This window comes from Euleptes europaea, chromosome 3 (genome assembly GCF_029931775.1).
Source record: "Euleptes europaea isolate rEulEur1 chromosome 3, rEulEur1.hap1, whole genome shotgun sequence".
NCBI classification, from domain to species: domain Eukaryota; kingdom Metazoa; phylum Chordata; class Lepidosauria; order Squamata; family Sphaerodactylidae; genus Euleptes; species Euleptes europaea.
This window is the reverse complement of record NC_079314.1, coordinates 117,829,189-117,843,785: the sequence shown is the minus strand read 5'-3', so window position 1 is coordinate 117,843,785 and position 14,597 is coordinate 117,829,189. Positions and strand designations below refer to the sequence as shown.

Sequence of the window (14,597 nt, the reverse complement as noted above, 5' to 3'; positions counted from 1 at the left end):
TCTCCGCATCACAACCTCCACCTCCAACTGTGACTCCCAAGGATTCTTCCCCTACCCTGGGAGGAGGAGGGAGAAGAAGAGTTGGTTTTTATATGCCAACTTTCTCTACCACTTAAGGAAGAAACAAACCAGCTTACAATCACCTTCCCTTCCCCTCCCCACAACAGACACCTTGTGAGGTAGGTGGGGCTGAGAGAGCTCTAAGAGAGCTGTGATTAGCCCAAGGTCACCCTGCTGGCTTCATGTGTAGGAGTGGGCAAACCAAGCCGGTTCACCAGATTAGCCTCTGCCGCTCATGTGAAGGAGTGGGGGATTGAACCCAGTTCTCCAGATTAGAGTCCACCGCTCCAAACCACCGCTCTTAACCACAACACCACGCTTTACTATAGTGCTAGGGTATGTGGTCCCTGACCTGAACTGGCCCTGGCTAGCTCGATTTCATCAGAACTCAGAAGCTAAGAAGGGATGGCCCTGGTTAGCGATTGGATGGGAGACCAAGGAAGTGCAGGGTTGCTATGCAGAGGCAGGCAAGGGCAAGCCGCCTCTGGACGTCTCTTGCCTTGAAAACCCCATGAGGGGTCGCCATAAGCCGACTGCAACTTGACGGCGCCTTCCTCCACCACCAGGGTACGTGGCACTTCGTAGGGAAAAAAAGCTAAAAGCAAGTCCTCGCTCTCCAGAAATCAGAACCTAAATTTAGACCACAGCAGGGGAGGAAAAAAAAGAGGAGGATACTACGTTGGTTCTTGTAGGTTATCCGGGCTGTGTGACCGTGGTCTTGGTATTTTCTTTCCTGACGTTTCCTGACCAAGACCACGGTCACACAGCCCGGATAACCTACAAGAACCAATGAACTCTGACCGTGAAAGCCTTTGACAATATTAGGAGGATACTACCTTCATCCATTCTCCCCGGCTGCCCAATGTGAAGAACTCCCCCTCCTTGAACATACGCATGGTGCCAACTCTCCCCCTTAATTCAAACCCCACCGCAAAGCTCACCTTTCCCACGTGGCTGTACACTCCCAGCTGTACCAGAGCCTGTACATCCGCCCACATTTTTTCTTTCCCTCTTTTCCCTATGCTGTTTTTTCCGGCAGTCCTTGGGAGCAACCTATATATCTGCAAGATGCTGTGTACGTGGAGGGAACAGAGTGAACACCTGCCACCCACCAAAAGAGAGAGGGAAAGGCAGAATCAAGGCTGACAAGGTACAAACATGAGCACCTAAAGTTACATCTATTATTGCTTCCTTTCGGCAGTGGATAGGAATAAGATGTGTCAATTTTTATCCCATTTCTCAACCATTTCAGCCAAGGGGCTATTTGTTCTAACCCTTTCTAGTGCCCCTTCCAACCTTGTGGTAGCAAAGCAGCAGAAGAAGAAAAGTTGGTTTTTATCTGCCGAAATTCTCTACCTTTTAATGAGAATCAAACGGGCTTTCAATCTCCTTCCCTTCCTCTCCCCACAACAACCACCTTGTGAAGCAGGTGGTGATGAGAGAGCTCGGGGAGAGCTGTGACTAGCCCAAGGTCACCCAGCTGGCTTCACGTGGAGGAGTGGGGAAACTAACCTGGTTCACCAGATTAGCCTCTGCTGCTCATGTGGAGGAGTGAGGAATCAAAGCCAGTTCTCCAGATCAGAGTCCAGTGCTCTTAACCACTCCACCACCCAAATGACATTATCTCCAGATCTCAATTTGCTTTCTCCTTCTCAACCCCACAATGTGCTTGATCCATACTTTCCACCCTTCGTCAATTTCTACCTTCTCTCCTCAAGTTGGGCTTATTCCCAGTTTCAGAAACCAATTAGGGGAAAAATTATTTAAAGCATCCTCAGGCAAGATTTGCAGGAGAAAAACCCAAAATGAATTAAGTGTTCCTATCTCACTGCGCCCTGTAAGTGCCTCCTTTTTCACTTGCTACAGATGCACAAGATCAGGAACCTCCTGCTTCCATCACACACCCTAATTCTGCTCTCAGAGGGAACCCGCACTCTAGGACACACTAACTTGAGCACAGTGCGTTCTCAATGCTGTAGGAAGACTAGGCCTGCCAGGCACAGAAGTATATAAGATGAGGTTGGAATCACAGAATCATAGAGTTGTAAGGGACCACCAGGGTCATCTAGTCCAACCTACTGCACAATGCAGGAAATTCACAAGCACCTCCCCCCCGCGCACACACAGTGCCCAGAAGATGCCCAAGATGCCCTACCTCTCATGATCTGCTTAAGGTCATAGAATCAGTATTGCTGACAGATGGCCAGATGGCCTCTGCTTAAAAGCCTCCAGGGAAGGAGAGCCCCCCACCTCCCGAGGAAGCCTGTTCCACCTATGACTGTTTTCTGAAACAATTACAATGTGCAAAGGGTCTGGTGTTTACAGAGGGGTCCAAAGTGGATTTCACGCACAGATGCTAGTGAGGAAAAGGCAGCATCTGTTAAAACGCTCTTGAGTCCGCAGGGGTGGCTATACTGGTCTGCCGCAGCAAAAAATAAATTAGAGCCTAGGGCCCCTTAAAGTCTGACAAGTTACTCTTTTCAAGGGCAGCAAAGACTCCTGTTTTATCTTGGAACAAAGTGGTAGGAGGTTCATGGAACGGCAGCAGAAAGGTGAGGACAAAGTGTTAGGTTTTTTTTACCCCTTTCTGTTCCCCCACCAACCCACCGTCCATGGTACTAAATGTCCTTGCTTCCCCCCTCCCCCCCCCCATGATCAACTGAGTTCTGGGCCAGGAAACAAAACCCTTCTGCCACAATAAACCTGTTGACCTTTCATCCTCCAAAGAGCTCCAGCACCAATCATCATTCTCCCCGTCCTCTTCTTCATCCTACGCATGAAGCCAGCTGGGTGACCTTGGGCTAGTCACAGTTCTCTTGGCGCTCTCTCACCCCTACCTACCTCACAGGGTGTCTGTTGTGGGGAGGGGAAGGGAAGGTGATTGTAAGCCAATCTGATTCTGCCTTAAGCGGTAGAGAGTCGGCATATAAAAACTGACTCTTCTTCTTTCAGCTGCCTCAAGGTCACCCAGCAGGCTTCAGGGAAAGTTTCATGTCTTCCTTAAAAGAAACACCACAAAGCAACCCATGTTTACCTTTCTATTTTAACAAGAAGACCTTTTGGAAAATACTAGCGTTTTTAAGCAGCTGCACACAAAAACAATTAACTAAGGGGGAAAAAACCTAAAGAAAGACAAGAGTCATCATGAGAAGACAAGAGTCACTGGAAAAGGGACATTACAGAGACTGCTGAATTACAACTAATAATGAAGCTCAAGACAATGCATTCCCTGGGGACTGAATAGGGACCTGGGATTCCTGTCTCATTTCCAATGCTGATTTCTCCACGCCTACTGCCCCTCTGCATATCACACCTGATCCAGTCAGGCCTGCTAATGTCATTTACCTGGTATTGACATTTACATGCTATTACCATTGGGTGGGTGAATTAACTCTTCTCTACTTAAGGAAAGATGAGCTCGCATTCCGGCTGCATATAAAGAAGGGGGCTGTGAGTCACAAAAGCTCACATCCTGCCAGCAATCTTGTTAAGTCTTTAAGGTGCTACTGGACTCTGGCTCTTTTCTACTGGAAAGGACAGTAAAGCTAGGAAAAGCAGAAGGCAGCAGGAAAAGAGGAAGACCCAAAAAGAGACGGATTGATTCCATAAAGGAAGCCACGGCCTTCAGTTTGCAAGACATGAGCAATGCTGTCAATTAGAGGACCTTTTGGGAAGTCATTAATTCAGAAGGTAGACTTGATGGCACATAACACACCCACAGTGCAAATGCAAAACCACACACAGCCCTTAGCCCCTTCCCACCCCTGCCTTCTCTTGCTTGTACGCTGCCCTCCTGACTCCCCGCCTGGGATCCCCAGGGATAACAATCCAAATCATCAGAAGCAACCATGGCGCTATAAAAATGCAATGAAAAATAGCACACAAGCCTGAACACATGAAGCTGCCTTATATTGAATCAGATCCTCAGTCCATCAAAGTCAGTATTATCTACTCAGACTGGCAGCGACTCTCCAGGGTCTCAGGCAGAGGTCTTTCCCATCACCTACTCGCCTAGTCCCTTTAACTGGAGATGCCGTGGATTGAATCTGAAACCTTCTGCATGCCAAGCAGATGCTCTACCACTGAGCCATCTCAGGAAGACAACTACTGTGCACTGTCTACACATGACAATCCCCAACAGATATCCACCCCCACCCCAAAAAAGAGACAGGGGAATCCTTTGGGGCACCAAGTTTTTATTCCTGCATATGTTTTCATGGACCAGAAAAATTCTATGATGGAAGCCTGAACTATAATAAAAACACCTTAGTCTCAAGGCTTGACAAATCCCAGGCGCCAAGGCACCTCAACATTTTTATTGAGGCACTTAGTATTTACAGTAGTCATTTATTGCAAGTTTTTCTTTGCTGTCAAGTCACAGCTGATTTAAGGTGAGCCCAAAGGGTTTTCAAGGCAAGAGATGCTCAGCGATGGTTTGCCACTGCCTGCCTCTGAGTAACAACCCTGGCATTCCTTGGCGTTCTCCCATCCAAATACTTGCTAAGGTCCGGGCTGAGAGTGTGTGACTGGCCCAAGGTCACCCAGCAAGCTACCATGGCAGAGTGGGGACTCGAACCAGGGTTTCCCAGATCCTAGTCTGACACTTTAACCATTACATTAGCACCTCTTGGTGATTCCCAGAAGCATAAAACTCATTTCAGGTTAGGGATAGAATCATAGAGCTGGAAGGGACCACCAGGGTCATCTAGTCCAACCCCCTGCACAATGAAGGAAACTCACAACTACCCACACACACACTCCCAGTAACCCCTATTCCATGCCTAGAAGGTGGCCAAGGTGCCCTCCCTCTCATCATCTGCTTAAGGTCACAGAATCAGCATTGCTGACATATGGCCATCCAGCCTCTGCTTAAAAACCTCCAGGGAAGGAAAGCTCACCACCTCCCGAGGAAGCCTGTTCCACTGAGGAAGCGCTCTAACTGTTAGAAAATTCTTCCTAATGTCAAGACGGAAACTCTTTTGATTTAATTTCAACCCGCTGGTTCTGGTCCAACCTTCTGGGGCAACAGAAAACAACTCGGCACCCTCCTCTCTATGTCAGCCCTTCAAGTACTTGAAGATGGTTATCATATCCCCTTTGTCTTCTCCTCTTCAGGCTGAACATACCCAGCTCCTTCAACCTTTCCTCATAGGACTTGGTCTCCAGACTCCTCACCATCTTTGTTGCTTTTTTGTTGCGATGACAAGCAGGACTACCCCATATTTATTTAAATGCCACAACACTTGTTATAGCTTTTAAAACATTACGAGCAACTGTGAAGAGTTGAGAATTAGGTTCTGTGGTAGCAATCATTAGAAAGCACTGTCATTAAAACAGAAAACCCTGAAGGCAGAAATAATAAGGCTGGCTCCTGCATTTTTGGGGTGGCTCCTAAAGCTGAAGATTTGTCAAGACTGGCTTTCTGGCGACAAAAGCTCTCCTGTTTGTTTTGGCTACAACAGGCTTCACAGGGAGTTGACGCTTTGCCAACGTCAGACAGGAGCTCAACAGGGCTAATTGTTTTCTGAGCCTCCAGAGGCCTGGATAGCCCAGGCTAGTATTTGGATGGGGAGACCACCAAGGAGTACCAGGGTAGCTATGCCAAGGCAGGCAATGGCAAACCACCTCTGAACGTCTCTTGCCTTGAAAACCCTACAGGGTCGCCATAAGTCAGTTGCGACTTGACAGCAAAGAAAAACTTGCAATAAATGACTGCTGTAAATACACACATGCACAGGCCTTAAAAACGCCAGCCACCACTAACCACGTTTTGTGCAATCCCCAGTTGCAGGGCCCAAGAACAGCTGCTGTGCTTCTCCATCTCCTTTCCGGGTTTGCCAAAGGACATCACAAACCAGGCCTCACAAACAGAGCCTCGTTTCACAGCCTCCCTCTGTGTTTAAAGGAATCGCCACGTGGTCGTGGGTTCTAGTCCACAAACACTCACTGCAATAAAAGTTACCTGGTTTGCTAGAAACTCACTTTATTTCTTGCCACCACAAACAAACACTGCTCTCTCTCTCTGGAATAATTATTTCCCTCCCCCTGAAAAACGGCGTAACACGCACAGCTGCTTTCACCGCCTGCCCTGTAACACCCCTCCAAACCATTTCACACAATGCATGGTTAAAGTGTGGAACTCCCTGCCCCAGGATGCAGAGATGGCTGCCAACTTGGAAGGCCTGAAGAGGGGAGTGGACATGTCAATGGAGGACAGGGCTATCCATGGCTACTAGTCAAAATGAATACTAGTCGTGGTGCATACCTATTCTCTCCAGTATCAGAGGAGCATGCCTATTAGGTGCCGTGGAGCACAGACAGGACAATGCTGCTACAGTCGTCTTGTTTGGGGGCTTCCTAGAGGCTTCTCCGCATGTCCATTTGGGGCAAGTCCTATGGAACCCGGTGAGACTTGAGTAGTCCTGCAGGTCAAGACCGCACATATAGAAACTTCAGACCGCAACTCCTATTTTTCTTCTATGTATTATTTGTTTAATTTGTGCCCTGTTTTTCTTTCCCTCAGGGGTGAACCAAAGCAGCTTAACACCATTCTCATAAGAAAAGCCCTGCTGGATCAGACCCAGCCCCATCAAGTCCAGCAGTCTGTTCACACCAGTGGCCAACCAGGTGCCTCTAAGAAGCCCACAAACAAGACAACTGCAGCAGCACCATCCTGCCTGTGTTCCACAGCACCTAATATAGTAGGCATGCTCCTCTGATCCTGGAGAGAACAGGTGTGCATCATGACTAGTATCCATTTTGACTAGTAGCCATGGATAGCCCTCTCCTCCATGAATATGTCCACTCCCCTCTTCAAGCCTTCCAAGTTGGCAGCCATCACCACATCCTGGGGCAGGGAGTTCCTCAATTTAACTATGTCTCGTGTGAAGAAATACTTTATCCGTTTTGAATCTCTCACCCTCCAGTTTTGGCAGATGACCCCACGTTCTAGTATTGTCAGAGAGGGAATAAAGCTTGGAAGGGATCCTTGAATAGGGATGCCTCATGACTAGTATCCATTTTTACTAGTAGCCACGAATAGCCCTCTCCTCCATGAACATGTCCACTTTCCTCTCCAAGCCCTTCCAAGCTGGCAGCCATCCCCACATCCTGCGGCAGGGAGTTCCACAGTTTAACGATGCGCTGTGTGAAGAAATACTTCCTTTTATGTTTTGAATCTCTCCCGCTTCAGCAGATGAGCCCCAGTTCTTGCATTATGAGAGAGGGAGAAAGGCTTCCCCCTGTCCTCTCTCTCCATTCCTCCACACAACAACCCTGTGAGGAAGGTCAGGCTGAGAGTACGTGGCTGACTCAAGGTCACCCAGTGAGCCTCCATGGCAGAAATGTGGATTTGAACCCAGGTCTGCCCGTTCCCAGCCTAAGCACTACTGGCTTTAAAAGTCGCCCTCGACGGCCTATTTATCGCGCCCTTCCTCCACAAGACAGCCAGGGATGTTTACACGGGTATCCCCCTCCACGCCCCCACTACGTCATCACAACAACCCCGCGAGGTAGGCCGGGGCTGGGAAAGGATGACTCGAGGACCTTCCTGGCCGGCGAAGGAAGAGCCTCCGGGCTACCGCACCCCCCGGGCTTCCCTCACCCTTCCACCCCCCCCATTGCGCCATCACAACAACCCCGCGGGGTAGGCCGGGGCTGAGAACGGACGACCGGCGAAGAGCCACTCGGGGACCTTCCCGGCCGGCGAAGGAGGAGTCCCGGGGCTTCCTCCCACCCCACACCCCTGCTTCCCTCACACACACCCCCACCCACCCCCGTACGAAGAGGGGTCGGCCGGCCGGCCCGGCCGGAGGCTCCGGCTGCGGCCCAGTCCGGACCCCCCGGGAGGGCGTGGGCGGCGGGGAAGCGACTCACTCGGGCAGGTAGGTGGAGGAGAAGCTGCTCCAGCGGTGCAGGGTGTAGGCCAAGGCGCGGCTCTCGAGGGCGCCCCCCGGGCAGAGGCCTGGGCCTAGCGCCGCCGCCATCTTGCCAGCCGCAGCGACGGGGAGGAGAAGGACACCATAGAGGCCCGGGCGGGCGGGGAGAGCGCCGGCCGCGAGCGCTCACTTCCGGGTGCCGCCAGGGCGGCGGCCATGTGCGGCGTTGAGCGGGCCGGCCTCTCCCTGTTGGGAACCGGAAGTCTCTATGATTAGAGTCCCCTTCTTGAATGATAAAGGGAGAGGGGGAGGTGGGGGGATGTTTTTAAACATTCGACAACATGTTTAAAAAATGTGAATGACCTTGTAGGAGCTTGAAAACATAATAGATTTTATTTAAAATTAACTATTTAAAATTAAGAAAATAATTTTAAAATTCAGTTATAACAATCTGCATTTACATTTAGTATCTACTGTGTAATGCCAGCAATGTGGACAATATATGTACCCTGTAATTATTAAAATAGGTACATTTATTTCATTAAAAAAATTAATTGTACCTTTTTTCCACTTACGTTTTTTTTGAAATTTTTATTTATAAAAATATTTATATTTATCTTATAAAAATATTTATCTTATAAAAATTAAATGATAGCCTTATAGTTGTGGGTGGGCTTCCTTTGTCTCCCGGCAACCAATACTTTCAGACCCAGTCCCCCAGTGGCAATCCTAAAGAGAGTTACTCCAGTCTGAGCCCATGGAAATGTACGGGCTTAGGTGGAGTAACTCTCTTTAGGATTGCACTGTTAGCATCATAAGGGTTGCTAACTGCAGGTGGGGAAATTCCTACATATTTGGGGCTGGGGAAGGGAGGAAATTCAGCCAGGTTTCACGCAGAGAGCACCCTCCAAAGCAACCCTTTCCCCCAGGGGAATGGATCTTTGTAGCCTGGAGATTAGTTGCAATTCCTGGAAATCTCCAGGGCCCACCTGGAGGCTGGCAACCCTATAGCATCCATTGGAAAAGACACTTTGAGAGCAATCCTACTCAAAGTCATACTCAGGTATATTCAATGGTGCTTACTGTCAGGAAAGTGTTTTTAGGATTGCACTGTTTGAACCTGACCATGGAAAAGACACTTGTTTCCTTCCTCTTACTGATATTCCCAGGACACTTTTTTTTCATATTCCTCCTCCCCACTTTGCCCCATATTTTATTTTATTTTCCATATTTCCATATTTATCTCTCTCCCCCCCCCTCATTCTTTAATAGTGATTAATGGAAAGGAAAATTGTATGCATCCCAAAAAGGATAATGTAAAAACCATCACATTCTTTTTATAGTAGTTCCTTTTCTTTCTTTCCTTAAGTTCTACTTCCTTTGCTATCAGTTTGGACTGGCCCCTTTGGTTCTGCGATTCAGCCCCAGGAAATGCAAGGATGTTCCCGGGCTCAAAAACAGCTCACAATAGGAGTAAACCAACATGGTTAAAAGTTATGATGTATCATTAACATTTTACTGGGGGTGTAATTTCCCAACAGCACGGAGCTGTCCTAGGAGGATCCCCCCAGTAATTAGCAGAGGTCTCTAACTTAATAGAAAACTAAAGAACTTTGTGACTAATCCTTTCGATCCAATAATTATTTTATTGCTTTATGGGGGAAATGTTCATACTGCTTCACAGCTGTCATTTATTTTTTACAAGAACACTGCAAAGAAGAAATTATCCTCATCTTGCACCTAGCTCAACAGGGCAGAGACACAACTGTTTTTGCTTCATTTATTTCTTTTATTGACATAAGAGCCAGCATGGTGTAGTGGCTAAGAGCGTAGGGTTACCAACCTCCAGGCATTAGCTGGAGATCTCCTGCTATTACAGCTGCTCTCCAGCCAATAGGGATCAGTTCACCTGGAGAAAATGGCTGCCTTGGCAATTGGACTCTATGGCATTGAAGTCCCTCCCCTCCCCAAACTCCACCCTCTTCAGGCTCCACCTCTGGTGGCGAAGAGGGACCTGCCAACCCTATAAGAGCGGCAGACTCTAATCTGGTGGACCGGGTTCGATTCCCCACTCCTACACATGAAGCCTGCTGGGTGACCTTGGGCTAGTCACAGCTCTGTTAGAGCTCTCTCAGCCCCACCGACCTCACGGGGTGTCTGCTGTAGGGAGGGGAAGGTGGTTGTAAGCTGGTTTGATTCTTCCTTCAGAGGTAGAGAAAGTCAGCATATAAAAACCAACTCTTATTATTATTATAATTTTGTTCAGATCAATTTTTCTTTATGTGGAAATCAATTGATGAATTTACTGATTTGTTGTGGGCTGTTCTGTCGGGAGTGCTTTGATTGTGGGATCCTGCATGGTGGGGGGAGGGTTGGGGTCACTGGGGACATGGGGGGGAGGTAGTTGTGAATTTCCTGCATTGGGCAGGGGGTTGGACTAGATGACCCTGGTGGTCCCTTCCAGCTCTATGATTCTATGATTTCATGTTCTATCTTTTAAAGGTTTTTTTTTTAAATCCCTACGTTACTGAGGATTGATTCTCTTTTAAATTAACCTTTTCAGCCACTTTGAGAGCCGTATTTAGGCTGAGAAGCCGGGTTCGAAAGCTTTTTGATAAAAAGGTTAACTAAATAGAAGGCAAACCTTTGCCAATTTTCTAGTGGATGTGATGAAAGTTCAAAAAGCCCAAAGTTGGTAATTTCTACTTTTGGAATTTACTGGCCTATGTTTGTATCTTAATGACTGCATATTTTATGTACCTTCTGTAACAATTGTAATATTACTTATGCCATTAAAGATTTTTCATTCATTCATTCATTCATAGAAGGCAAACCTCCGCCCCAACTGAACCAAGGTCCAAACAAATTCTTCCGAGCATCTCTGCGGCAGCTTGGAACCAGCACAAAGGTGCCGTCCTATACCTCCAGAGATGCAAATTAGTGCTGAATGGAACTAGACCAGCCCAATTAAGCTGGCTTATAATGACTAATGAGACACAAAACATGCAGCCGCACAGAAGAAGGAAACCCGCAGCAAGGCGAGAATCAAGGCGCAAAATGTTGCAATTCATCTAAACCAACAGAGCGCAACCTCTCCCCCCCACCTGCCCCCAGGAGTACCAACAAAAGCCAAGCAAGCAGCTCCCCTAGGGAAATACCAGGAGCTCGGAGAATAAAAATAACAAGGGTTACAGAACTGGAAAACCATGGAAACAAAAAAAAAACTGTCTACAGCAAGATAATCTTCAAGTCTTCAGGCAGTGGCTGGACGAACACTTGTCAGGGATGCTCTAGGCCAGAGCTTCCCAAACGTACGTCATGGAGCACTTTGCAGGAGGGAAATTCGCCATGGAGCACAAATTTTCACCTAGCACCAACATACTAAACTGAATGACAGTAATGTTTTTCTTTCCAGTTTCTTTCCAGCCAGCGTGGTGTAGTGGTTAAGAACTGTGGTTTGGAGCGGTGTAGTCTGATCTGGAGAACCAGGTTTGATTCCCCTCTCCTCCACATGAGCGGCGGAGGCTAATCTGGTGAACTGGATTTGTTTCCCCACTCCTATACACGAAGCCAGCTGGGTGATCTTGGGCATATAAAAACCAACTCCTCCTCCTCCTCTTCTTCTTCTAGCACTAGGAGATGTTTCATGGAGCACCAAGTGCTCCATAGAGCACAGTTTGGGAACCGCTGCTCTAGGCTCATCCTGCAGTCAGCAGGGGGTTGGACTAGATGGCCTCTACGAACCCTTCCAACTCTATGATTATATGAAACAATATGGCAAGTCGATGACAAAGGTAGAAGACAATGCAATATAAGTAAGGTGGCATCTGCAATAATCTCTGCAGTAGACTACAGTCCTCTTTCATTGTACCCTCCTGGACTGTTCTGTTCGACCGCATTTCTAATCTCTTTATAAAAATGCCCTCCTGAACATCTCTGTTTCGTGCCCCCACAACCGTGGGGGTCTTCTTGACCTCCTCAGGCAGACGGTTCCCCGAGGTGGGAGCCACCACTGAGAAGGCCCGTGAATGGGACATTGCCAATCTTATCCATTGGGAGGGCGGCAACCTCGGAATTGTTTGTTCAGATGAGTGGCGGAGCGTAGCAGGAGAGGCCGCCCCGCAAGTATGGGAGTCCTGGGCCCATTCAGGGCTTTTTAGGTGATTTGATAATCAGTATTTTGAATTGAACTTGGTAAACGGGTGGTTGCCAGTGGAGCGACTGCAGAATGGGTGTGGTATTTCATTTATTTATTACATTGTTTATTAAAACTATTATATCCCGCTTTTCCTCTTGGCTCAAGAGGTGGGCTAGGCTGAGAACGTGTGCCTGGCCCAAGGCCACCCAGTGGGATTTGAACCTCGGTCCAATTCTAATCTGACAGTCTAACCACTACACCACGCTGCCTCTCAGATATTAACACAGCTATCGCTCGCGCAAGAGAAAGGCTGTGCGCGAGCGACACAGCATGCACGTGGCTCCCAAAACACTCCCGACAGAGCTCCATAAAAGCTCCAAATTATGCAGCAGATTCTGAACAGCCTCCTGTTCCGTCTGAATAATTGTGTGATACATTTTGGCAGTCCGGGGTATTGCAAATGGACCTATCAGCTGGCGAGGGATGGGCAGCCGGTTTTAACAAGAGAGCTTAATGTTTCTTAATAGCTGGAAATCTCGGCCCAGGATTCTGCCGTGATTCAGCCTTCAGCTAGCAGGAGGAGTGGAAAAGCAGCAGTCGCCGTCTGAATTTGGAAACAGAAAGAAACAGGGGGAGGGTTACCAGAGACAGCAGTGTACATTAATTGCTCTTTGGGAATCTGATGCCAACTTTAGAAGTCTGTTTTTTACTAGTACATAGAGATATGCAATCTTGGGCTGTATCAACAGATGTATAGTGTCCAGATCACACAAAGAGATGATATCACTTTGCTCTGGTTAGACCTCACCTAGAGTATTGTGTTCAGTTTTGGGCACCGCAATTTAAGAAAGATGTAGACAAGCTGGAACGTGCCCAGAGGAGGGCAACAAAGATGGTGAGGGGTCTGGAGACCGAGTCCTAGGAGGAAAGGTTGAAGGAGCTGGGTATGTTTAGCCTGGAGAGAAGACTGAGAGGGGATATGAGAACCATCTTCAAGTACTTGAAGGGCTGTCACATAGAACGTGGTGCCGAGTTGTTTTCTGTTGCCCCAGAAGGTCGGACCAGAACAAACGGGTTGAAATTAAATCAAAAGAGTTTCCATCTAGACATTAGGAAGAATTTTCTAACAGTCAGAGCAGTTCCTCAGTGGAACAGGCTTCCTCGGGAAGTGGTGAGCTCTCCTTCCCTGGAAATTTTTAAGAAGAGGTTAGATGGCCATCTGTCAGCAATGCTGATTCTGTGACCTTAAGCAAATGATGAGAGGGAGGGCACCTTGGCCGTCTTCTGGGCATGGAGTAGGGGTCACTGGGGGTGTGAGGGGGGGAGGTAGTTATGAATTTCCTGCATTGTGCAGAGGGTGGGACTAGATGACCCTGGTGGTCCTTTCCAACTCTATGATTCCATGATATTATGAAGACACTGGTCATGTTTCCAGTGCTTGCTCTGCCGGCGTGGTCTAATTTGCTCTCCCATTGAGCCATGGCCCCACCCCAAATGAAGCTGACTTAACAGTGAGTATATCAAGATCAGTATTGTCTACTCTGACAGGCAGCAGGTCTCAGGGTCTCAAGTCGCAATCTTTCATATCACCTAATGCCTGCTCCTTTTTGCTGGAGATGCTGGGAATTGAACTTGGGACCTTCCGTATGCCAAGCAGATGCTCTGTAGGCTTGCCAATTGTCCTGTTATGGTGGGCCATTGCCTGCCAATTAACCGGGCTGCCCGTCGCCCTTCAGCGGGTCGACAGGCACAAGCAGGCCCACTGAAAGGGAGGAAGTGATTCTCCCCCCTTGGATGGCAGTGCTAGAGTATCCCGCGCAATGTCAGCACCTCTGGGGTATACACAGTTCACCTCCCCAGCCCCGACTACAAGAAGCTCCCAACAGCGGCAAGGGGGGACTTGGCAACCCTAATGCTCTGCCCCTGAGCCACAGCCCTTCCCTAAATGAAGCTGCCTTATACCAAATCAGACCATTGGTCTATCAAAGTTTGCAATGTCTACTCAGACTGGCAGCAGCTCTTGGGGTCTTTTAACTGGAGACCGAACTAGGACCATCTGCACGCAAAGCCGAGGCTTTAAAGCACAGCCACGCCTCTTTCCAGAGTCCCATACAAGGAGGGGCTGTGGCTCAGTGGTAGAGCATCTGCTTGGCATGCAGAATGTCCCAGGTTCAATCCCCAGCATCTCCAGTTAAAGGGACTATGCAAGTAGGTGATGGGAAAGACCCCTGCCTGAGACCCTGGAGAGCCAGGGAGAGGGGCCGCTGCTCAGTGGTAGAGCATCTGCTTGGCATGCAGAAGGCCCCAGCTTCAATCCCCGGCATCTCCAGTTAAAGGGTCTAGGCGAATAGGTGATGTGAAAGACCTCTACCTGAGACCCTGGAGAGCCTCTGCCAGTCTTAGATAATACTGACTTTGATGGACCAAGAGTCTGATTCAGTATAAGGCAGCTTCATGTGTTCATATATGTGTTATTCAGTCAAAAGTGGCACTCTTCAAAGGGTTGCCAACCTCCAGGTGGG

The 14,597-nt window shown here is 48.4% G+C and overlaps 1 protein-coding gene across 1 annotated transcript in view; it reads right to left on the bottom strand.

Moving 5' to 3' along the window:
• Positions 1-11,974, bottom strand: part of MKLN1 (muskelin 1) — a 106,641-nt gene extending 94,667 nt beyond the window's left edge. Inside the window, exons 1-2 of the mRNA XM_056846623.1 lie at positions 11,809-11,974; positions 7,936-8,122 (exon numbers count right to left, since the gene is read on the bottom strand). Of these exons, the coding sequence (XP_056702601.1) occupies positions 7,936-8,122; positions 11,809-11,974 (353 nt within the window). The remainder of the gene's footprint in view (positions 1-7,935; positions 8,123-11,808) is intronic.
• Between the last annotated feature and the right edge of the window lie 2,623 nt (positions 11,975-14,597).